A 25,779-nucleotide genomic window follows, 5' to 3' on the forward strand; every position below is an offset into this window, starting at 1 on the left:
CACCCTAATTCGAAGTTAATATACACTTTGTATCATCTTGAAGTATTAAAGCACAAAACAATTTGATTAGATAATTAAACTGTTTCTTCCTCATCATGCCTAGAGATAAGTTCAATTTCCATTTTCACCATTTACCATGTCCACCTTGCACCGCAAAGCATCTTAGTGTAAATAGTTAGAGTTGAAGGAATGGAATTCCCAAAGTGGATGCGTATGAATGCCATGTAAATGAAATTCAATTTGTAAAACCCAAAATCAACAATTCAGATAAAACAAAACTAAAACCTAAGAATGCTTCTATGGAGGAAAAGGGAAAAAGAAACTAACCTTTATAGAACCTCCAAGAAATCTTCTTTGAATCATTCAAGAACACCACGAAGTTTTCCTCGTTATTCTCAAGGAAAGAATCAACATATAGTTGTGAGCTTCTATAATTTGGTGAGGAAAAATTTGAGAGAGAATTCTTTTTCTTTTTGGAATAGAGAAATCATCCAGAAAGAGAAGAAACAGAGAGATGAGAATGCAGAGTGATTCTGTATATGTCAATCAACTTAAGAGAGATAGAGGGAAGTTATCAAAATAACTCCCTCACTCTCTCTACACGTAAAATAACTCTCTTGGGAGTTCTTTTATTAATTAAATATATATATATAAATAAAATAAAATTAATATAAATTTAATTCATATTATATCTCATATAATATAAACTTTACAATATATCGTATATAATATAAGCAATGGTTTAAATCTGTCATATAATCTATAGTGCTAATATGAATCAAATCCATATTAATTTAACCTATAGTTTATTTACGAAATTTATTCATATTTTATTATTATTATTTGAATCATATTCAAATATTGACTTCTTTTATAAAAACTTTATATTATAGTATATCGAATACATTATATTAATTATATCATATACAATTTATTCCCTTTAATCAATTTGAATAATTCAAGTTAAACCAAAATAAATTTGATTCTCATTTATCCTTCTTAAGCTAACAAAGGGATCTTATGGACCTACAAATTGAAGCTCCAATGATATGAGATTAATTAATAAACTCTAATTAAATTAAGGGATATTGTATTGGGTGGCACAATAAAAATCCAATTTAGCAATATTATGACTAACATTTTCAATTTTGCAAATATAGCAACTTTTTAATTTTGGTTGATATTTCTTATTTTATTCTTTTTATTATTCCAAAATTACCCTTCTTTGGTGTTTTCTCTTCCTCTTTCGTTTTTCTTTATTGTTCACCTTCATATTTCGTTTTCTTCTTCTCTTCTCTATCGTTCTTCTTCACCATTTCTCCTATTCACCTAATTCTCTTCTCCTCGTCTTCTTCTGCCTCTTCTCCACCGTTCTTTCCACTTCTCTTCTCTCTTCAGTTTCGTTCTTTTAGATTTCTCCCTCTTCATCGGCTTCTCTTTTTTTTTTTTTATCATCTTCTCCTTCTCTTCTTCTCCTATTCTCCTCATTTTTTCTTCAGGGAAAACAAGAATTATGTATGTATTTCTTCCCCTTTTTTGAAGCCCTAATATTATTTCTGTAAATTCTTCATATATTATTTATTAAAATTAGGGCTATGATTAGTTCTTCCTCACCTCTTTTATTTGTTCATAATATCTTTTATCAAAAGAAACTTTGTAGATCAGTTTGGTTTGAAGCCCTAATATGTAATTTGTATCAGTTTTTTATATCAACGGTATGATATACTTATATTATATGTATTAGTTGACTGATATACTTACTACGTGTTTTTTATTTTTCCAAAATTGTTGCAGTTCATTGTAGTTATGGTTAAATTGGTAGTAATTGTTTTTCAAAGTGGTCAATGGGATGAGCAACATTACTACGTGGATTGCAAAACAAATTGTGTTTCGGTTAATGGAGTGATATCATCATTTGATTCTTTTGTAAACTTGATTCATACTGAAATTCAGGTTGAGTCATGTATTGAACTTTTAGTTTTAATTTGTTGACTATAGGTGATAATGATGTTCAACATGTTATTAAGATTGTAAACATACCATAACAACTGTATCGATAATACATAAACTAAATGATGCTTAGTGCATCAGGTGTATTTAATTAATTGAGTGTATCAACAGTTTCGCAAGTGTATCAACAACATATCAAGTGTTTCAAACTAATAATATGTATCAATGAAGTTTTGCAAGTGATTAAGTGTATTACATCTATCAAATGTATTAGCAAACAAACAAGTGTATCAACGATGTATAAAGTGTATCATTCTTAGCGCATCAAGTGTATTTAATTGATTAAGTGTATCAATAGTTGAGCAAGTGTATCAACAACATATCAAGTGTTTCAAACTAATAATATGTATCAATGAAGTTTATTAAATCTACCAAGTGTATTAAATCTATCAAGTGTATCAGCAAACAATAACAAGTGTATCAATGATATATAACGTGTATCAATGATATCTAAAGTGTATCATTCTTAATTGATTGAGTATATCAATAGTTGAGCAACTGTATCAATAACATATCAAGTGTATCAAACTAATAATATGTATCAATAAAGTTTAGCAAGTGATTAAGTGTATTAAATCTATCGAGTGTATCAGGAAACAATAACAAATGTATCAACGATATATAAAGTGTATAATTCTTAGTGGTTCAAGTGTATTTAATTGATTGAGTGTATCAACAACATATCAAGTGTTTTAAACTCATAATATGTATCAGTGAAGTATTAGAGAATAAAAAAAAAGTGTACAAGCAGTACATCAAATCAGGTGTATCAACGGTATATATTGGTGTATCAACGGTATATATTGGTTGTAACGCCCAACAATTTCGGTTTCCTTTTGTTTTGATCATTAATATTAATACTAAGTGTGTTTATTATTAGTATTAAACTAAAGTTTTCATGTATTAATTTTGAAGTTAGGGGGTGAAATAAATTAATGGCTTAACAAATAAATGGCCTTGGAAAGGGTCAAAGGTGGTTAATGGAGGAGAGAGGAAAGAGGGTTTTAGGGTTTTCTTTTAATTATTTTTTTATTTCTTTTAAAAAGAGGCATGGGGAAGTGTGAGACTCTTCACCTTCCCAAAGAAAAGAAAGAAAAAAAAAAAGAAGAGGAAACCCTAGCCGCCGCCGCACGCCGCCGCACGCCGCCGCCGCCAGCTGAAAGAATAACCCTCGGAGCCGGCCGTAGTAGAGCCGACCCACCGCGCGTCTGCAAGCCGAGTGGAAGCCGAGCCATCCTCCGCGCGTCTGCAGCCGAATCCGCAGCCGCCAGCCGAGCCGGAACCCGCCGCGCCGCTTCGACCTAAGAAGGACCGCCGACGCCGCGCCGCTCCGATCAGGAGGATAGCCGAGCCGCGTCGCGTCGCTTCGATCGAGCCGATCTGTGTAGCCGAAGCTCGCAGCGCCGCGTCGATCCGAGAAGCTCCGTCAGCCGCGTCGATCCGAGAAGCTCCGTCAGCCGCGTCGCTCCGATCGAGCCGAAGGGAGCCGCTTCGATCCGCGCCCAGCCGTCTCCCGCAGCCGCCACTCGAAGCCGATCCGCCGCGCGTGCCTCCAGCCGACGAACGAACCCGGAGCCGCTCCACGCCCGCGCGCCCGAAGCCGAAACCGAAGCGCCGCGTCCAGTCCTCTCCGCGTGTGAGCCGCGTCCGCGTGTGAAGCCGCGCCGCGCGCTTCTGTGTAGCCGAGCCGCGTCTCCCCTGTTGCAAGCCGAGCCGCGTCTCCCCCTGTTGCAAGCCGAGCCGCACGCGAAATTCCTGTACCGAGCCGAGCCGCGTCTGCCCAAGCCGAGCCGATCCTGTCTTCTTCCAGCCGAGCCGCCAGGACTAATTTGGCTCCATCCACCTATATTTTGGTAATCTAATTAATTGTTGTGGTTTTTCCGGTAAGACTCCGTGCTCGGACGTTAGTTAAATTAATGTGGATCTAAATTAAATTATTTTCCTCAAGGGACGTCTTGGACCAAGAAATTACTGCAGCGCGGGATTTCTTCAGTAGGGGCTCGAGCACTGCAACCTCCTTCTAGGGTAAGTTATTTCAATTGAGTCTCGAACCGTTAGTCGTTGGCGACCTATTTACGAATTTTGACTTATTAAACAGTTAGGACTTCGTCGCTTGGAAAGCGTACTGCCTCGCGGTTAGGACTCGACAAGTAGATCTCCAGGTAAGAGATTCTACTACTAGTTTCATGTTTGGAGTATGAGACTGTGTATGCCCTATGTTGCATATTGAGAATTTGACAGTATGATGCCTGAAATAAATGTTAGTATGATGCAAATGACGATATAGTTGTGCTATAGCCTGTTATGTGTGGCAAGATCTTTTTTGGTTACGACGAATGTCGGGACGGAGAGTGTAGAAATGATTTATGTGACATGTTATATGCTGATACCATGTGTATGTATACTGCAATTAGGGTACCTGTTAGCTTGATTCTGTTAGAGTCGTACCTGCATGGGTGTCCTTCGGGATCACCACCTATTGAGGACTGTGTGGTCCGACGGGACGCCAGTCTAGCATGATATAGACATGACTCGAGTGACTCGACGGGGTCCTCGCATCCCGACTATCCTAGGTGTCCCCCGGGCACCGAAGACCAGAGTTACGTTCCTACGGGAGCGCATGATTGCACGTGTTCGGGAACGTGCCAGAGATTGGGTACCAGTTATCAGGACTCTAACAGGAAGTTAACAGGCACCTAGTGGGACTAGTAGTGGGTCCCTTACTGAGTATTTTATACTCATTCTCTCCACTTTATGTTTTCAGGTAGAGGACGAGGCAAGGGCAAGGGCAAGCTGGCGAGCGACCCGAAGTGAGACCGAGGAGGGCCATAGGGACTACCGCTTCCGCTTGTTTCTTATTTCAGATTTTAGCATTTGAGTTTGAGTACTTTTTATTTTTCACTATCTTTTATGTAGATAGGGCCCGAGTAGGATTTCAGAACGCTTTTACTTTTTGCATGACTATCTTGTTTATGTTTTTATAAATGAATTTCTTGAACCGTATGCTTTTAATAAAATTTTTCGACTTAAACCACTTGTTCTATATTTAGTAATGACTTCGATTCAGCATAAGGAGTTGGGTCGTTACAGTTGGTATCAGAGCACAGTGTTTTAGGTTCTGTAGACTGACCTACGATGTAAGTCATTTTTGTTTTGGTTTTTACTTCACCCTATGGCTATACGGTCCTTCGGCACTCGCCAGGTATGTCTAAAGCCTTGCTAATGTTAAGATTACAATTTTGCCTGAATAGTCTAAGACCTAGATATAGGGTGTTAAGTTCTTGTGGTGAAAAGTTTGTTGGTGAATTTTAGGGAGAATGCCGCCACGTAGAGGTACACGCCGAGGAGGTGGTAGGAGAGGCAGAGGAGTCGGTCGTGGCCAGCCGGAGGCGCCACCTGTTGCACCGGCAGTCGACCCAAACGCACCGGTCACCCAGGCGGATCTCGCCGCGATGGAGCAGCGTTATCAGGACATGCTGCAAGATGCTTTGGCGCCTTTCCTTGCCGCCCAGCAGAACCAGGCCGCCCCCGTTCAGGCCCAGGCCGCCCCTGCTCAGGCCCAGGCCGCCCCTGTTCAGGCTCAGGCCGTCGCTCCTCCAGCCCCTGAGGAAGCTCAACCAGTACCAGTTCAACTGTCGGCCGAGGCGAAACACTTACGGGATTTCAGGAAGTATAATCCCAAGACCTTTGACGGATCCATGGACAACCCCACAAAGGCCCAAATGTGGTTGACGTCCATAGAGACTATTTTCCGGTACATGAAGTGCCCAGAAGACCAGAAGGTGCAGTGTGCAGTCTTCTTCTTGGAGGACAGGGGCACCGCCTGGTAGGAGACCGCGGAGAGAATGCTAGGGGGCGATGTAAGCAAAATAACTTGGGAGCAGTTCAAGGAGAACTTCTATGCTAAGTTTTTCTCCGCCAATGTGAAGCACGCCAAGCTGCAAGAGTTCCTAAACTTGGAGCAAGGCGACATGACGGTGGAGCAGTACGACGCCGAGTTCGATATGCTGTCCCGCTTTGCTCCCGATATGGTAAGGGACGAGGCTGCCAGGACGGAGAAATTCGTTAGAGGACTCAGGCTAGACCTTCAGGGCATTGTCAGAGCCCTCCGCCCAGCCACGCATGCTGATGCACTACGTATAGCACTGGATTTGAGCCTGCCTGAGAGAGCCGATGCGTCTAAGGCTGCCGGCAGAGGGTCAGCCTTGGGACAGAAGAGGAAGGTTGAGACGCAGCCTGACGTAGCACCGCAGCGAACACTGAGGTCAGGAGGTGTCTTCCAAAGACACCGACGGGAGCTTGCAGCAGCCGGGAGGACTCTGAGAGAGCTACCCGCTTGTACTACCTGCGGGAGAGTCCACGGAGGTCGTTGCTTGGCTGGAAGTGGAGTCTGCTTCAGGTGCAGACAGCCGGGGCACACTGCTGATATGTGTCCTCGGAAACCCTTCGAGACGACACCGCCCCAGCCTTCTGCGGCCCAGCAGGGGAGAGTTTTCGCCACTACCCGGCAGGAGGCCGAGCGAGCTGGCACTGTGGTGACAGGTACGCTCCCAATTTTGGGGCACTATGCTTTTGTGCTATTTGACTCTGGGTCATCCCACTCGTTTATATCCTCCGTTTTCGTTCAGCATGTGGGTTTAGAGGTAGAGCCTTTGGGTAGTGTTTTGTCGGTTTCTACTCCATCTGGGGAGGTCCTGTTGTCCAAAGAACAAATAAAGGCATGTCGGGTAGAGATAGCGAATCGTATGTTAGACGTGACCTTGCTAGTGTTAGACATGCAGGATTTTGATGTGATACTAGGCATGGATTGGCTGTCAGCCAACCATGCAAATATAGACTGTTATGGCAAGGAAGTTGTCTTCAACCCTCCCTCCGAGGCTAGTTTCAAATTCAGGGGGGCAGGCATGGTATGTATACCCAAGGTCATCTCAGCCATGAAGGCTAGTAAACTACTCAGCCAGGGTACTTGGGGTATTTTGGCAAGCGTAGTGGATGTGAGAGAGCCAGAAGTTTCCCTATCTTCCGAACCAGTGGTAAGAGAGTACCCCGACGTTTTCCCAGACGAACTCCCAGGACTTCCGCCTCCCAGAGAGGTAGACTTCGCCATCGAGTTAGAGCCGGGCACTGCTCCTATCTCGAGGCCCCCTTACAGAATGGCTCCAGCTGAGCTAAAGGAGTTGAAGGTCCAGTTACAGGAGTTGCTGGACAAAGGCTTCATCCGGCCCAGTGTGTCGCCTTGGGGAGCCCCAGTATTGTTCGTGAAGAAAAAGGATGGGTCAATGCGCCTTTGTATTGACTACCGAGAGCTGAACAAGGTGACAGTCAAAAACCGCTACCCCTTGCCCAGGATTGATGACCTGTTCGATCAGTTGCAGGGAGCCACCGTCTTCTCCAAGATCGACCTGCGATCAGGCTATCACCAGTTGAGGATTAGGGACGATGACATCCCCAAGACGGCCTTTCGATCGAGGTACGGACATTACGAATTCGTTGTGATGTCTTTCGGCTTGACTAACGCTCCTGCAGTATTCATGGATCTGATGAACAGGGTGTTTAAGGAGTTTCTAGACTCGTTCGTCATAGTCTTCATTGACGACATCCTCATTTACTCAAAAACTGAGGCTGAGCACGAGGAGCACTTACACCAAGTTTTGGAGACCCTTCGAGCCAACAAGTTGTATGCCAAGTTCTCCAAGTGTGAATTCTGGTTAAGGAAGGTGACGTTTCTTGGCCACGTGGTTTCCAGTGAGGGAGTTTCAGTAGATCCCGCAAAGATTGAAGCAGTGACCAACTGGACCCGACCGTCCACGGTTAGTGAAATTCGAAGTTTTCTGGGCTTGGCAGGTTACTACAGGAGGTTCGTGGAAGACTTCTCACGTATAGCCAGCCCGTTGACCCAGTTGACCAGGAAGGGAACCCCTTTTGTCTGGAGCCCAGCATGCGAGAGGAGCTTTCAGGAGCTCAAACAGAAGCTAGTGACGGCACCGGTCCTGACAGTGCCCGATGGTTCGGGAAACTTTGTAATCTATAGTGACGCCTCCAAGAAGGGACTGGGCTGTGTTCTGATGCAGCAGGGTAAGGTAGTTGCTTATGCCTCCCGCCAGTTGAAGATCCATGAGCAGAACTACCCTACCCATGACTTGGAGTTGGCAGCTGTAGTCTTTGCACTGAAGATATGGAGGCACTATCTGTACGGTGAGAAGATTCAGATCTACACCGATCATAAGAGCCTGAAGTACTTCTTCACACAGAAGGAGTTGAACATGAGGCAGAGGAGGTGGCTTGAGTTGGTGAAAGACTACGACTGCGAGATCCTATACCACCCAGGTAAAGCAAATGTAGTGGCTGATGCGCTGAGTAGGAAAGTTGCACATTCAGCAGCGCTAATCACCAAGCAGACCCCCTTACTCAGGGATTTTGAGAGAGCCGAGATTGCAGTCTCAGTAGGTGAGGTGACCGCACAGTTGGCTCAGTTGACAGTTCAGCCAACCTTGAGGCAAAAGATCATTGCTGCTCAGCTGAATGACCCTTACTTGGCAGAGAAGCGTCGTGTGGTAGAGACAGAGCAAGGTGAAGACTTCTCCATATCCTCTGACGATGGCCTTATGTTTGAGGGACGCCTGTGTGTGCCGGAAGACAGCGCAGTTAAGACGGAGCTTTTGACTGAGGCTCACAGTTCCCCGTTTACCATGCACCCTGGGAGTACGAAGATGTACCAGGACTTAAGGAGTGTCTATTGGTGGAGGGGCATGAAGAGGGATGTGGCAGACTTTGTCAGTAGATGCTTGGTGTGCCAGCAGGTGAAGGCACCTAGGCAGCATCCAGCAGGGTTGTTGCAACCCTTGAGTGTGCCAGGGTGGAAGTGGGAGAGTGTGTCGATGGATTTTATTACGGGACTGCCCAAGACCCTAAGGGGCTACACGGTGATCTGGGTTGTGGTCGACAGACTCACGAAGTCGGCCCATTTCGTGCCAGGGAAATCCACTTACACTGCCAGTAAGTGGGGGCAGCTATATATGACAGAGATTGTGAGACTACATGGAGTACCCGTATCCATCACTTCAGACAGAGACGCCCGTTTCACATCGAAGTTCTGGAAAGGACTTCAACTTGCACTAGGTACAAGGTTGGACTTCAGCACGGCATTCCACCCTCAGACTGATGGTCAGACAGAGAGATTGAACCAGATTTTGGAAGACATGCTGCGAGCCTGCGTACTAGAGTTTTCAGGAAGTTGGGACTCCCATCTGCATCTGATGGAGTTTGCCTATAACAACAGCTACCAGGCTACTATCGGTATGGCACCGTTCGAGGCTCTGTATGGCAAGTGCTGTAGATCCCCTGTCTGCTGGGGCGAGGTTGGAGAGCAGAGGATGCTAGGCCCCGAATTAGTGCAGACGACCAACGCAGCCATACAGAAGATCCGAGCTCGTATGCTGACAGCCCAGAGCAGACAGAAGAGTTACGCTGATGTACGACGTAAGGACCTCGAGTTTGAAGTGGGAGATATGGTCTTTCTGAAGGTTGCACCCATGAAGGGTGTTCTGAGGTTCGCGAAGAAGGGGAAGCTGAGTCCACGCTTCGTAGGGCCGTTCGAGATATTGGAGCGGATTGGCCCCGTGGCTTACCGCTTGGCGCTACCCCCATCGTTTGCTGCAGTGCACAACGTATTCCATATCTCCATGCTGAGGAAATATGTCACAGACCCAACACATGTGGTGGACTTCGAGCCACTGCAGATTAGCGAGAATCTGAGCTACGAGGAGCAGCCTGTCGAGGTCCTGGCAAGGGAGGTCAAGAAGCTTCGCAGTCGAGAAATTCCACTGGTCAAAATCCTTTGGCAGAACCATGGAGTGGAAGAGGCCACATGGGAGAAAGAAGAGGATATGAGAGCCCAGTACCCCGAGCTGTTCGAGGATTAGAACTTTCGAGGACGAAAGTTTTTTTAGGAGGGAAGATTGTAACGCCCAACAATTTCGGTTTCCTTTTGTTTTGATCATTAATATTAATACTAAGTGTGTTTATTATTAGTATTAAACTAAAGTTTTCATGTATTAATTTTGAAGTTAGGGGGTGAAATAAATTAATGGCTTAACAAATAAATGGCCTTGGAAAGGGTCAAAGGTGGTTAATGGAGGAGAGAGGAAAGAGGGTTTTAGGGTTTTCTTTTAATTATTTTTTTATTTCTTTTAAAAAGAGGCATGGGGAAGTGTGAGACTCTTCACCTTCCCAAAGAAAAGAAAGAAAAAAAAAAAGAAGAGGAAACCCTAGCCGCCGCCGCACGCCGCCGCACGCCGCCGCACGCCGCCGCCGCCAGCTGAAAGAATAACCCTCGGAGCCGGCCGTAGTAGAGCCGACCCACCGCGCGTCTGCAAGCCGAGTGGAAGCCGAGCCATCCTCCGCGCGTCTGCAGCCGAATCCGCAGCCGCCAGCCGAGCCGGAACCCGCCGCGCCGCTTCGACCTAAGAAGGACCGCCGACGCCGCGCCGCTCCGATCAGGAGGATAGCCGAGCCGCGTCGCGTCGCTTCGATCGAGCCGATCTGTGTAGCCGAAGCTCGCAGCGCCGCGTCGATCCGAGAAGCTCCGTCAGCCGCGTCGATCCGAGAAGCTCCGTCAGCCGCGTCGCTCCGATCGAGCCGAAGGGAGCCGCTTCGATCCGCGCCCAGCCGTCTCCCGCAGCCGCCACTCGAAGCCGATCCGCCGCGCGTGCCTCCAGCCGACGAACGAACCCGGAGCCGCTCCACGCCCGCGCGCCCGAAGCCGAAACCGAAGCGCCGCGTCCAGTCCTCTCCGCGTGTGAGCCGCGTCCGCGTGTGAAGCCGCGCCGCGCGCTTCTGTGTAACCGAGCCGCGTCTCCCCTGTTGCAAGCCGAGCCGCGTCTCCCCCTGTTGCAAGCCGAGCCGCACGCGAAATTCCTGTACCGAGCCGAGCCGCGTCTGCCCAAGCCGAGCCGATCCTGTCTTCTTCCAGCCGAGCCGCCAGGACTAATTTGGCTCCATCCACCTATATTTTGGTAATCTAATTAATTGTTGTGGTTTTTCCGGTAAGACTCCGTGCTCGGACGTTAGTTAAATTAATGTGGATCTAAATTAAATTATTTTCCTCAAGGGACGTCTTGGACCAAGAAATTACTGCAGCGCGGGATTTCTTCAGTAGGGGCTCGAGCACTGCAACCTCCTTCTAGGGTAAGTTATTTCAATTGAGTCTCGAACCGTTAGTCGTTGGCGACCTATTTACGAATTTTGACTTATTAAACAGTTAGGACTTCGTCGCTTGGAAAGCGTACTGCCTCGCGGTTAGGACTCGACAAGTAGATCTCCAGGTAAGAGATTCTACTACTAGTTTCATGTTTGGAGTATGAGACTGTGTATGCCCTATGTTGCATATTGAGAATTTGACAGTATGATGCCTGAAATAAATGTTAGTATGATGCAAATGACGATATAGTTGTGCTATAGCCTGTTATGTGTGGCAAGATCTTTTTTGGTTACGACGAATGTCGGGACGGAGAGTGTAGAAATGATTTATGTGACATGTTATATGCTGATGCCATGTGTATGTATACTGCAATTAGGGTACCTGTTAGCTTGATTCTGTTAGAGTCGTACCTGCATGGGTGTCCTTCGGGATCACCACCTATTGAGGACTGTGTGGTCCGACGGGACGCCAGTCTAGCATGATATAGACATGACTCGAGTGACTCGACGGGGTCCTCGCATCCCGACTATCCTAGGTGTCCCCCGGGCACCGAAGACCAGAGTTACGTTCCTACGGGAGCGCATGATTGCACGTGTTCGGGAACGTGCCAGAGATTGGGTACCAGTTATCAGGACTCTAACAGGAAGTTAACAGGCACCTAGTGGGACTAGTAGTGGGTCCCTTACTGAGTATTTTATACTCATTCTCTCCACTTTATGTTTTCAGGTAGAGGACGAGGCAAGGGCAAGGGCAAGCTGGCGAGCGACCCGAAGTGAGACCGAGGAGGGCCATAGGGACTACCGCTTCCGCTTGTTTCTTATTTCAGATTTTAGCATTTGAGTTTGAGTACTTTTTATTTTTCACTATCTTTTATGTAGATAGGGCCCGAGTAGGATTTCAGAACGCTTTTACTTTTTGCATGACTATCTTGTTTATGTTTTTATAAATGAATTTCTTGAACCGTATGCTTTTAATAAAATTTTTCGACTTAAACCACTTGTTCTATATTTAGTAATGACTTCGATTCAGCATAAGGAGTTGGGTCGTTACATTGGTGTATCAACCGTATATATTGGTGTATCGGTAATGACTGAAGGCTAACTTCGTAATTTCGTAACTTTAAAATGCGGGCTGGGCTTCAATTTTGCTATTTTTGCAAATGTAAAAATGATGTGCTATGGGCCTAATTTATGATACTATAATTGTCATATTTGCTAGAGCCCCTTAAATTAATGGGAAACTTTCCAAAATATAACAAACTACTGAAATATTTACGGCTCGTGTAACAAAACCCATAAATTTAGCCATTTTTTAAATTTACCAAATTTTTCCTTCCATCTTTTTCTCCTCTATGCGATTTTTTTATCGTCTTCCTCTATACTCTTCAGGCGATTTCTTCCATCTTTCTTTTTTTTTTAGATTTGGGTAACCAAAATCTATTTCTTTCTATCGTCTTTCTTGTTTTTTCTCTCTTTTTTAGGTATGTGCATGTCTTTCTTCCTCTTTCTTCTTTTTCCTTTTTTTTTTCATTCACTGCATGCATCCTATCGTCTTTCTTCTTTTCTTTTTTACGTTTAGATTAGGTAATCAAATTAAAGAATTTTAAAAAGTTGATTAGTCATTTAAATTAGGATAACCAAAACTAAAAGAGTAAAAGAGTGTGTATAAAGAATATTCAAAAAAATCGTTTATACCAAATTTTGAAAAAAAAAACTCATTTTGATTTGGCCCAAAATCTAAACGATCGTGTAGCTAAATCTAAACATCGTCCAATTTTTTTTAAAAAAAAATCGTTTAGATTTGGAACCCTAAATGTTATAAATCTAAACGATCTTGAAGCCAAATCTAAACGATCCTATACCAAATTTTGAAAAAAAATTATTTAGATTTGGGGTAGCCAAATCTAAAAGATTGTGTAGCCAAATCTAAACGATCGTGTAGCCAAATCTTAACGATCGTATACCAAATTTTGAAAAAAAATTGTTGATCGTGTAGCCAAATCGAAACGATCCTATACCAAAATTTGAAAAAAATGGTTCTCCAAATCTAAACAATCGTGTAGACAAATCTAAACGATTGTGTAACCAATTAATTAAACGATCGTGTAACCAAATTAAACGATAGAATTGAAAAGCAAATCTAAATGATCGTGTACCAAATAATAGTCAAATCTAACTAATCGTTTACCAAATTGCGTTACCAAATATATTACGCGCATTGTGGACGGGGCATTTTTGGTATTTTACACGATGGGCCTCTGGGCTTTTTTCATTTTTGAAATTGTTCTATATAGTATAAATAATTTGCCGCTTTTTTATATTTTTTAAAAGACCCCTAAATTAATGTTCATTCGTTAACTATCAGTCATTCCACTAAAGACTAATAGTTGCACTCTTCTTACTATAGACATATTTTGTGTCCATTGTATATAACCAATCAACAGTGCAATGACCCTTCACAAATTGCTCGTAAGTATAGCTAGGCCAAAAATTACCATTTTGCCCCTATAGTTACATATAACTCCTTAAGTACCACTAATTTCTCTAATGAACAATAATTATAGTCCTATTATAACTAAACTCCTCTCTAGCCAAGAGAGAGTGTGGCGCCACATCGTTCAAGTCTTGGAATTAGCCCTTAAGTGAGAAATTTCTCTACTTACTCTATTTATAGAGAATGAGTGAATTCCTTCTTGTGTAGCTGTGTTCCTAAAATGGTAGGCAAATTGAGTCGGCGACATAGACCACTCTCACCCATGCAAATCGAAAGACCGCCTTCATAGGCAGAAGTTCACAACTCATTCAGGATTCAGGTCAAGTCACCTATGGTCACCTTGGTAAAATGTAGTCTCAATTAGTAACGGAGTTAATAAAAGAGACTATTCATTTCATAGTCTGGTCTTATACAAACTCTTTGTATAGATACCCCCGCTCTAATGTCTATACATGAATGATTATAATCAAATCATTTGTAGCACTTTATAACAATTGTAACAACTATAAATTAGACCGTATTCGCAATGTCACCAGGATAAGGTATCCAGCCTTATCCATCTACTACAGACTATTTAGGTTATCACTTCAACATGATCCACTTGTATGTCTCTACATACATGTTTAAGTTATAGAAAATAACCTTGGAATTAGTTTATTGGTTTTGTGGGTTAATGCAATTAAATGTCAAATAAAATAAAATACTTTATTTTATTAGATAAATAAAATGTTTGTATAATATATGCAATTACAAACTACAGGACCACGAGATTTAGGGCATCAACCCCAACAAGAGTAAGAACATACTATGCATAACCTTTACTGTATAGTTATACCGCATGACTTAGTGACGCAATAAGATAATTAGAAGCTTAAATTTTATGTGTTTGCCCCTGGACTTACCAAGAAGCCTCTCTTTGCTTACACTTGAGTGATAGAGAGGAAACCTTATACAAAATGCATATCTTTAGAAAGCTAGCAACACATGAATAGGAATGCACCTTTTAATGTATAACCTCATTCAATTGCCTAAAAGTCGCTCACTTAGAGCCTAAAAGGACAAATCCACGGAAGAAACCTATGCATAGATTATATGACAAGCACTTAGCTTTAAACATAGAAATCATCATAAATTAATAACTTGAAGAAATATAAGTTATTGTAGCTTTTTATGTAAAATAATGTAGCCTTAATGCATAAAATGGAAAGAAAACACAGAGAAAATAGACGATTTGATCGAGTTATGCATCATGAACTAGAAAAGAACTTTATCCTTGTTTATCGTGTTTTATTTGTCTTATCACAGGATCTTAGGAAAAGAGAAGAAGTATAGCCTAGCGATAGAACGTCAGGCGAGGAGACATACGCATGCAACCAGCAAAGTGACAATCATCACGAGCTATGTGATCTAAAGTACTAGCAAACAAAAATGGTTGACGTGAATGTCAGAAAATGATAAAAAGGACATCTACGAAGCTGATACAACTTTATCAGAGGAATTAATGGAGCGTAGAATGTCTTGTCACATTACTCATTGCCTATAAATAGAGGCGTCTTCTTCAATAACAAGCATGCAAAATTGGATCCCAAAGAGCAAGCTCATACTTCCATTATTTCTTAAAGTTTTAGGTGAGAGTCTAGAATAAAAGAGAGAGAGAGATTTCCCCTACCATTTTCCCTCATCACAACAAGAAAAAATCAAAGCTAAAGAGTATGAGAAATCATATTCTAAGGCTTGATTCATTTCTTTATACTCTATTTTATTATTCATTTGTGTTAATTTGTAATATTGGTTCTATGATCGAGAGGCATAAAGTTTTACTTATAATATTGATACATTTCTTCTATCATTCTCCCATATCTCTTTGGCTTACGACTTACAATTGATTTAATTAGTTAGTGAACAATGTGATGTGTTATTAATATTAGAGATCCTTGATGTATTTGTTGGAATTTATGTCCTAAAACTCATACTTTGTTATTTGATTCGATAAAATTATTGAATACTATAATCTTAAAACCAATAAATTAAGGTCCCGAGGCTATTTTACTATGTTTGTCAATACACTTGAACTTTATGTAGAGACATAAACATGGATTAAGTTCGAGTTAATAGCCCAAATAGTCTATAGTGTATGAATAAGGTTAGGCGCCTTATTCTGGAAAAACAATATGGATGCGGCCTACTCTGTAGTTAGTACAAACGATGTAATCCTGAATCGTTCATGTAGAGACATGGGAGTGGGGGTGTCCTATGTAAATGGTTTGCATAAGATTGGAACCCCGAAATAGTCACTTTTAGTTATAACACCGTAAACTATAAACTGACTATTTCAAATATGATGACCTAGGAAACTTGATCTTAATCTTGAGCTAACTGTGAACTTCTATTCATTCGGTAGTATCCTTAGATATGCATAGGTGAAGGCAGCTCATCATAGCTGGCCCAATAAGTCTCCCATTTCAGGGATAAGACCGAGTGGATAGCTAGGGACATAGGGTGCAAGATGGAATTCACTCTTATCTGGGATAGTAGATAGGTCGTTGTTCCCTTAAGAACTGGATCCAAGTCTTCAACAAGGGGCCCCACCTTCTCATTGGCCCGAGAAGGACTCAAGTTTATAGGTTGGACCTTAAACCAATTGTTCAATAGTGGATCAATGGGTTTTAAGGAGCAAGATGTAATCTCGGGGTTAAAATGGTATTTTGACCCAACCAAGATTACGAACAACCTATGAAGGATCAACTTACTCATCATGGTTATATCAGGTGGACAGAAATATATCTATAGTGAAGGGGGTGTAACTAAGAGTCTTTAATGGAATGACTCTTTAATTAACGAATGTTGATTAAGCTTGGTTTAAAAGAGTTTAGCCAGTTAATCTCAAATCGTTGGAGCCAATGATCTATAGGTCCATTAGGTTCCCCTACTAGCTCAAATGGATTCAACTAAGAACAATATGTTGAAGTAACTCGATTTGTTCAAATTAGAAAAAGAGAGAGAAACCGATAAATATATAAGATATAAGTCGGTAGATATAAACTTTAAGCTTTGTGTTTAAATATGATTTAAATAAATATGAATATAGATTCATATTTAGAAGCTATGAAAGTTTTGAAACGATCAAAGTTGTAAAAGTCAACATGTTGACTTTTGACTTTGAAAAATAAACTTTGACCGAAATTTATATTCAAATATGATTTGAATTTTAAAAAAATGAATACGGATTCATACTTGGGAGGTTAGAATTAGTCAAGACGGGTAAAATAGAAAAAAGTCAAAAATTTGACTTTTGACTAAGAAAAGTCAAAGTTTAACTTTGACTTAATTGGTCAAATGATCAAAAGTGGGTAAGCTTACTAAATTCCAAAAGGTCTTAAAACAAACTTCAACGCTAGTGATATGGAAATTTTGACTATTGCATGCTAAATAATGGTTATAATTCAAATGAATATGATAAATTGCATTTATAGTAAATCACTATAAGATTCTCATGCCATTATTAACCTATATGTTGATGATTTATCAATCTTTAGCTCAAATATATTTATTATAATTGAAACAAATTTTTGCTAACTAATATTTGTTTATATAAAAGATACTAATTTTTTTCTAGGTATGAAGATAAGGAAAACTTCGTATAAATTTTTTCTTGACAAATCACATTATACTGAAAAAATATGAAAAAAAGTACAACTATTTTGATAGCGTGTGACTAGTCCATTTGGTTTAAGTGCTCACTTCTTTCCTACTAAAAATGAAAGCAATGTAGTTAATCAAAAAGAGTATGCTAGTGTGCTTGGTAGTTGATGACATGCAACTCATTGTACAAAGATGTGATGTAACTTGTCTCAAATTAGTGTGAAAATGTATACGAAGAAAAGTTTAAAATCGCATTCGTTGTATCGAAATCTAAAATTCAATTTTAGTATAAATGATTCATTTGATTCTCAATATTATGACAAGATTTACGTATGTAATCTTCTTTTCCGTCTATTTTCTTTTATATTTGTCTTCTTTGCTTGTTGGAATAATTGCTCAAAAGAGGGTGTACATAGTTTTGGAGCTTTGAGCTCAACCATTCAATACATAGGTTGAGCTATACAACATTTCGATTTATTGTATCTTGAAAGGGGCATGACAAAATAATATATTGCTGTAGAAGTGGTTGATATACAAATATGAAATACACACTTTTTTAAAGAATGTGTAAACTTTGTACGGCCTCCATCTAATTGTTCAAGTGTGCTTATCATAATATTGTTTTATTCTAACATTTTCAAACTCAAGAACAATGAATATATGTATTTTGATTGATGAGTCTATATATATTAGATTGTTACACTACACATAATGTATGTAAGTGTATATATTTTTTATATATAACTAAGGGCTAAGCCTTTGTAAAAAGAAAAAGGGAAAACCTTTGTAAAAAGAAACCAAACTTGGTAGTAGTCAACATCCGAAACTATTTACATACTAGAGAATGGAACTTTGGCCACATGAGTCAAAATTCAAAATTCATCCTTTTTTTTTTTTTTTTTTTTTACTTTTTTCCCCTTTTCTTTTTCTTTTATTGAACTTTTTCTCTTTTTTTTATGAGTAGGGGCTTAGCTCTTGAAACTACTCATGACCAAACATATTCTTTTTGGAAAGAAAGTTCCTCTCTCTTTCAATATGAAAATCTTTCTTTTATTCATAACTCAACCATTTGAACATTTTGAACTTACTTTCAACTATATTACATTTTAATATTCTTTCAAAATTAAATTTAATTATATCTTACCTACCTAAAACAAAGTTTAGGGAGTTAACCTCAATAATCTCTATTTTGAGTTATAAATTAGTGTTCTCTACATACTACGAGCCATCATAATAAAATGATATAATAATAAAAATCTATAATGAAATGGTACATTAATCTTTCATTTATATGATACATAATTAAATTTATTTCTACTTTTAAGTTTGGAGTTTAGAATAATAGGGCTTTTGTCAGTACATTTCCTAAATTGTAAAAATAGTAAATTTAAAAACGGATAACCTTCTATTAACCCTCCTATAGCCATCTCTTGACTGTATGATATACTTAATTATTTGTCATATTTGCAATATACAAAAAAGAGATGTTACGAACTATGTTTTTCTAAACTTTTTTATCATCTAATGTAATTTTTCTTTTAGTTTTGAATCAATCTATAATTTAATATAGTATTAGAGTACGTTGGTTTAGGCAATTCGTCAAACCTTATTTCATCATCAATTAATATTCATTTATATTAGTTGGGTTTTCTTCATACTTCTTCGAGGTTACAAACTGAACATAGATGATATATAATTAAATTTAGCTTTACTTATTAGCTTATTATTATTTTTTTGTTATTCAATAATTAGATAATGAAATAATGTTAAATTTATAAATATTTACTAACATTTTTAACTCCTATAATGATATATTTTTTAAAATTAATAAATATAAATAATAGAGAAAGAAAAACATGAGAGAAGACCAAGGTTTTGTGTTTTTGTTGGATTGATTAATAAGATTAATTAAGAATAATAGGAAAAGTGTTGGGATGTGATTAGGTGGGGGGGGGGGGGGGGGGGGGGGGGACGGAAGGTAAAATTAATTTGAAAACAAATTCAATAATATTATAAGACTAATGGTAGAAGACAGGGGGACCCACAGCAAGGGCAAATACAAATCAAACAATGATGCTTTGCCTTGCCTTGCCTTCCCCTTCCCCTTCCCCCTGCCCTCAACCTTGGATCGCGAACGGAACACTTTTCCCCAAATCCAAAGCCATAGGGGTAAATATGTCAAAACTTTCAAACTTCATCTCCTCTTATCTTCGGGGTATTCTGGACTTTTAGTTTCTTGTTACAATTAAACTACTTTTGCTATATTTATCAACTAATTTATACTAATTAACCATTAACAAACAAATATATAAATGAGAAATAACTCATTTTACTCCAACCATATCAACATTTCTACAAACTCTCCTTTTCTTTTTTCTCCTCTTTCTTTTTCTTTTTTGTTTGTTTATAAATAATGCATCAAATACTACTTTTAATCTTTATATATACTAATTCATCCTTACACCTACTTTTCATAGCTTCTCTCCCCTTCTTTTCCTAATAAATAAAACAATACATACATCAGTTCATTACATTTATTTTCTTTATAATATTAACTTTTAGTTTTTCTCTTTTTCTTAATTCATTCCAAACGTCCCCTTAACAAGGAACAAATAACCCATTTCTTTGGGTTCCTTATATAAACATCCCTCAAGAAAGTGTTTAATTAGGAAATCATTTTTTAAATTAATTAAATTTTTTTTTTAATCGATTAGTTCGATAAAATAATAGACTCAAAACATAAAATAACTTTATATATATATATATATATATATATATATATATATATATATAGAACACATCAACGATATTAAATTTAAAATAAATCAAACAAATGGATTTTAGAGATATTAGAAAATACAAATGGATTTTAGAGATATTAGAAAATAAACCGTGGAACATTCAACAATATTGGTTAAGTATAGGTTAATTTATGAAAACATTGTTGTAGGCTTGGATTTAGTAAATTGAATAGAAAACCCACCTCAACATAATTCTACTTACAATAATATATGTCAAGAGGTTAAAAACTTAGATTTTTTATTTTTAATGTTTACAAAATGTAAATAAAATATGTCCAAAATCCTTTGGAAGACTTTAATTTAGTTGATGTCATTTAAATGGAAAAGTTGTTGAAAAAATTCAATAATAAACTAAAATGTCTCGGTCAACAAGTGATTAATTGACCACACGCGCAATAGTGATCGTGTAGGAGATGATATATGATCGTGTAAGTAGTATCAATACGTAATTCTTTTTTAATGATGAAAAAAATGCTTCAAATTTAAATATACTTGTTGACCATACTAAACGATCTTGTTGACGTGTAGATAATATCCATATGATCATGTAGTTTATTTTAAACAAGATCATTTAAATAGATCATATAAAAGTGATATTTAAATGATCTTAATATTTTAAAGAATTCCGATGGAAGAGAAAGAAAAAAAAAGAATAAAAAAAAAAGAAATAAAATTGGAAAGAGGGCTGGAAAAATCTGAAAAAAAAAAGAGAAGAAAGAATAGTGATGAAGGATCCGAAATGTGCAAACGTGACATTTATAAAAATAGGTGTTGGTTTTTGTTATAACGGGCATAAATAATATTTGGTTACATTTATAAAAATTATTATTATTTTTTTTTTTAAAAAAAATATGGTTAAGTATTTGGTTGATTTGTAATTGTGTATAGTAGTAGGATTGGACATGAGGGAGAGAGAGCAAATTCCCCAGGCCAAAAGAAAAAAGGGGACGTCAATTAATATTTATGTTCATAGTTTTATGTTTTAACCCTCTTCTTTCTTTTTCTATCCTCCTTTATTTACTTTCTTTGTTTTCCTTTTTCTTTTCTTTTATTTTTATTCTCTCTCTCTCTTTCTCTCTCTCTCCCCCCTGGCTATGCCCTTTCTTTTTTCATCTCTGCCTCCGTCTCTGTTCACCTTCTTACCCTTCTCACCTATGAATCCTCTCATCACACCCTCCTCCTACCAAAACCCTGCATACAAACAACAACCATACTCAATCACCCTTTTATTTTCTTCAACCATCTTTTAAACCTTCTTCTTCTTCTTCTTCTTCTTTCTCAATACAGACTCCATGCTCTCTTTTCTTCTACCCTTTTGAGTTTTGAGATGCACACCTAAACCAACCCAAACCCAAACGAAACACACACACACACACCCAGGAGAATAAGGAACATAGGTTGTTTTATGTGCTCTTGAAAAATGCGAGAGGCTCTCCCGTCTGATGACACCAACCAAATCCTCTCTTCTACCAACAAGAAGAAGAAACCCGATGATGATAAGCTTGACAAAGATTCACAAAAACCCATCTCTCAGATGCACATGCTTGCTGTTCCTCCTCTTCTCCTTGTAAATCGTACTCGATCCCAAGCTAGTTCGCGAAGGGTCACACCCACTACCTTAACAACCACTCCTTCCCTGGCTACCCCGCTTTCCCTCGACTCTCTTTCCCCCGACGCTACTGGAATTGCCGTGCCCACGCCTGTTGAGAAGCACCTTCCTAATGGGGATCTGTACATTGGGAGTTGCTTGGGGAGTGTGCCTCATGGATCGGGTAAGTATTTGTGGACCGATGGTTGCATGTATGAGGGTGAGTGGAAGAGGGGTAAGGCCTCGGGGAAAGGGAAATTTTCTTGGCCTTCTGGAGCCACGTATGAAGGCGAATTCAAGTCGGGTCGGATGGAAGGGACTGGCACTTTTATTGGATCCGACGGCGACACCTATCGTGGCTCGTGGAGTGCAGATCGCAAACACGGTTTCGGCCAGAAACGATACGCCAACGGCGATTTCTACGACGGAACCTGGAAGCGGAACGTACAAGACGGAAATGGCCGTTACGTTTGGAAGAATGGGAACGAGTATGTGGGTGAGTGGAAGAACGGGTTGATGTCCGGTCAGGGGGCTTTTATTTGGGCCAACGGGAATCGGTACGAAGGTCAATGGGAGAACGGAGTCCCAAAAGGGAATGGGGTTTTCAGTCTTCTTGACGGCAGTAGCCATACCAGTGAATGGAATAAGGAAATGAAAATCCAGCAATACAACGGAAGTTTTGATTCCCTAGATGTGAAAGAAAAAATCCAACCCAATGGGGTTGTTGAGACTGAGAATCTGACCCCAACATTCAGAAAAAGATCCTCGGTGGACGCTTCTAGAGGCAGCTTGACGGAGAGGAATTTTCCGCGGATTTGCATTTGGGAATCAGATGGGGAAGCCGGCGACATTACTTGTGATATACTCGATAATGTGGAGGCTTCGATGTTGTATCGAGATGGATTTAGACAGTTCAAACGAACTCCTTGTTGTTTAACCAATGATACGAAGAAACCAGGGCAGACGATTTCCAAGGGCCATAAGAACTACGAACTCATGCTCAATCTCCAACAGGGTATAAGGTAAAAATCTTTTGAGTTGCCCTAGTTCATCTGAAATGCTCGTTTCTCCAACTGGGTATGTGTGTTGAGCTGTTTTTAGGGTTTTTATGCTCTGGTTTTGATTAGATTTTTCTTTAGGTATTCTATTGGGAAGCACGCTTCAATTCTTCGGAACCTTAAGCCGAGTGATTTCGATCCTAAGGAAAAGTTTTGGACGAGATTTCCACCGGAAGGATCGAAAATTACGCCCCCTCATCAATCTGTAGAGTTTCGATGGAAAGATTACTGTCCCTTGGTTTTCAGGTATTGAAATTTCAAAGTTTCTGTTCAATTTGATTCTTATTGTTCATCCAGTGACTAAACTTTCTTTGGATCCTCATGTAATGTAGACATCTGAGGGACTTGTTTCGGGTTGATCCTGCTGATTACATGCTAGCTATTTGTGGAAATGACACCCTTAGAGAGCTATCTTCTCCTGGAAAGAGTGGAAGTTCCTTCTACTTAACCCAGGATGATAGATTTATGATAAAGACGGTGAAGAAATCCGAAGTGAAGGTCTGTTGATCTCTCTAACTTCAACTTTATAATACTAAGACTCTCATTAGCTTGGTGTAGTTTTTTGTGGTTTAAGTTCTTATGCTACATTTGATGGATTGCTAATTGCTCGATATGTTGGGAGGATGGCCATTGATGAAATTTAGTCCTCTTTTCAGGTTCTCATAAGGATGTTGCCAAGTTATTATGATCATGTATGTCGTTACGAGAATTCTCTCGTGACCAAATTCTTTGGCGTGCATTGTGTGAAACCAATTGGTGGCCAAAAGGTTGGTGCTGTTTTACTCTGTGACTTTGCTTTTTGTTATTCTCTCAGATATGCTCCTGTTATAATTTATTTTGCTTCTAACTTAATCTTTTTCATGTAACTAGACACGGTTTATTGTGATGGGCAATTTGTTCTGCTCCGAATACCGAATTCATCGACGTTTTGATCTAAAGGGATCCTCCCATGGCCGAACGACAGATAAGCCTGCGGGAGAAATTGATGAAACCACTACACTGAAGGATCTTGATCTTAATTTTGTGTTCCGCCTTCAGCAAAGTTGGTTTGAGGAATTTATCAAGTAAGTTTCTACATTCAGGATATATGGTTCTTGCAATCTCTAGTTACTTGGTGTTTAATTGAACATTAACGCTTTGAAAACGTGACAGACAAATTAATCGAGACTGTGAGTTCTTGGAAGCTGAAAGAATCATGGATTACAGTCTTCTGGTTGGTCTTCATTTCCGCGACGAAACTAGATATGACAAAATGGGCTTATCACCATTTCTACTGCGATCTGGTATATAAATCTTACCTCCACTGCGTTGTCATGTGCAAAATATAAGTTGGGGGATTTCATAAGCTGAAAACCATTCGTTCTATCTTGCAGGTTATAAGGATTCTTATCAGAATGAAAAGTTTATGCGTGGTTGTCGCTTTCTTGAAGCAGAGCTGCAGGACATGGATCGAGTTTTAGCTGGCCAGTATATCTCTTGTCCATTTCTTCCTGTTTTTGTTCCACCATTATCAATCAGCATTGGGTCAACCTTTTAGCATTTTGATCTGTAATGCTTTTGAGCAATGATTTTGAACTCAGATACGTTCTGTTTCTTCCAGGAAACCTTTAATTAGGTTAGGAGCCAATATGCCAGCAAGAGCCGAGCGAATGGCAAGAAGGAGCGACTTTGATCAGTATACCCCTGGCGGGACAAGCCATTTGATCCCTTCAAGGAGTGGCGAAATCTATGAAGTTGTCCTATATTTTGGGATCATCGACATCTTACAGGACTACGACATCAGCAAGAAACTGGAGCATGCATACAAATCCTTACAAGTCGATCCAACCTCAATATCAGCGGTTGACCCAAAGCTCTATTCAAAAAGATTCCGCGACTTCGTAGGAAGAATTTTCATCGAGGACAGGTGAAAAAGCAGAGAAAGATAGGTGACGAGTAAACAATCCAATGGACAAAAAGATTTTCCAACCGAATCTTCAATCAACCAGAAGACTTAAAGAGTTGGGTTGCGGGGATGCGAACTACAACTGCTCCAGGTTCGTGTGAAAGACTTGCATGGAGTAAGGAGGCTAGGAGGCTGAAATTCAGATTAGAAGTTGTGAAAAAAGGTTGACATTCATTGGCACATGCAAGTGTTTTATGGCTGATTTTGCAGAGCAGCCAAAGTCTAGAGGGGAGTAGGGGGAGAGAGGGGGTAAAGTCTTTTATTATTATATATATGTACATTCTTCAATGCAAGAAAGAGGGAGATTTGGTATTGAAAGGGTTCTTCCCTCACATTGCCTTGGTTTTCATGGGGTGATTTTTATTTTTACTTTTTTTAACCTTGGAAGATGAGAGATTTGGGTGATAAGGTATATATAGGTTAGTGGAGAAAAAAAAGGGTTGGAATTGGAATAAGAGAAGTGTACAGGATTACGTCTATGAATTTATTATTTTTTTGATATAATTTGAAAAAGAGTTCTTCAATCTCTGTGTCTTGTTCTCTAGGTTTTTCACTTTTATTATAAGTTTGAAGAGAGAAGGGGGAAATGGGGTCGTTTGTTTTTGCTTTTTGCAGTGAAAGGGCGGGAAGAGTTTTTTTGTTTAATTAAAAGAAAAAAGAAAAGGGGGCATCAAAAGAAGAGAAAGATGCGCTGTTGCTGCTGCTGCTGCTTTCTTGTTTTTGCCTTCTTTGTTCACTTCCCTTCCTCTCTTTTTCCTCTCTTTCCTTTTTCCTTTTTATAAACCCTACCTCACTTAATAACTCAATTCAATTAGTAATTTAGTGGTATATGGTTTTTAATTTTAAAAGAATTAAGCTTTTTGCCACGTGTACAAAAAAACCCATTTGTCTAAAAATGTATTTTGTAAAATTTGGAAGAAATTGGTAACAAAATCGGTCAAAGGGAAGTAAGAGAGAGAGAGAGAGAGAGAAAGTGGAGCCCATGTTATGTTATGTTTATGTGTTTACATTTGATTCTGAATTTGACCTTCTCTTCTCTTTTG

At 39.7% G+C, this 25,779-nt stretch overlaps 1 protein-coding gene across 2 annotated transcripts; it reads left to right on the plus strand.

The window, feature by feature from the left end:
* The first annotated feature begins 21,163 nt into the window (after nt 1-21,163).
* On the plus strand, nt 21,164-25,260 carry LOC103503405 (phosphatidylinositol 4-phosphate 5-kinase 1). 2 transcript variants are annotated; one of them, XM_051089442.1, is made up of 8 exons: nt 21,164-22,755; nt 22,861-23,037; nt 23,124-23,289; nt 23,448-23,558; nt 23,662-23,855; nt 23,944-24,074; nt 24,165-24,258; nt 24,392-25,260. In XM_051089442.1, exons 1-8 carry the CDS (start codon nt 21,566-21,568, stop codon nt 24,699-24,701), a joined length of 2,373 nt encoding a protein of 790 aa, XP_050945399.1. In that variant the 5' UTR covers nt 21,164-21,565; the 3' UTR covers nt 24,702-25,260. The 2 variants fall into 2 exon arrangements, with proteins under 2 accessions (XP_050945399.1, XP_008465818.1); XM_008467596.3 differs by having other exon boundaries at nt 21,167-22,755; nt 22,873-23,037.
* The last annotated feature ends 519 nt before the right edge of the window (nt 25,261-25,779 follow it).

This window comes from Cucumis melo, chromosome 9, assembly GCF_025177605.1.
Source record: "Cucumis melo cultivar AY chromosome 9, USDA_Cmelo_AY_1.0, whole genome shotgun sequence".
In the NCBI taxonomy this organism is placed as follows: domain Eukaryota; kingdom Viridiplantae; phylum Streptophyta; class Magnoliopsida; order Cucurbitales; family Cucurbitaceae; genus Cucumis; species Cucumis melo.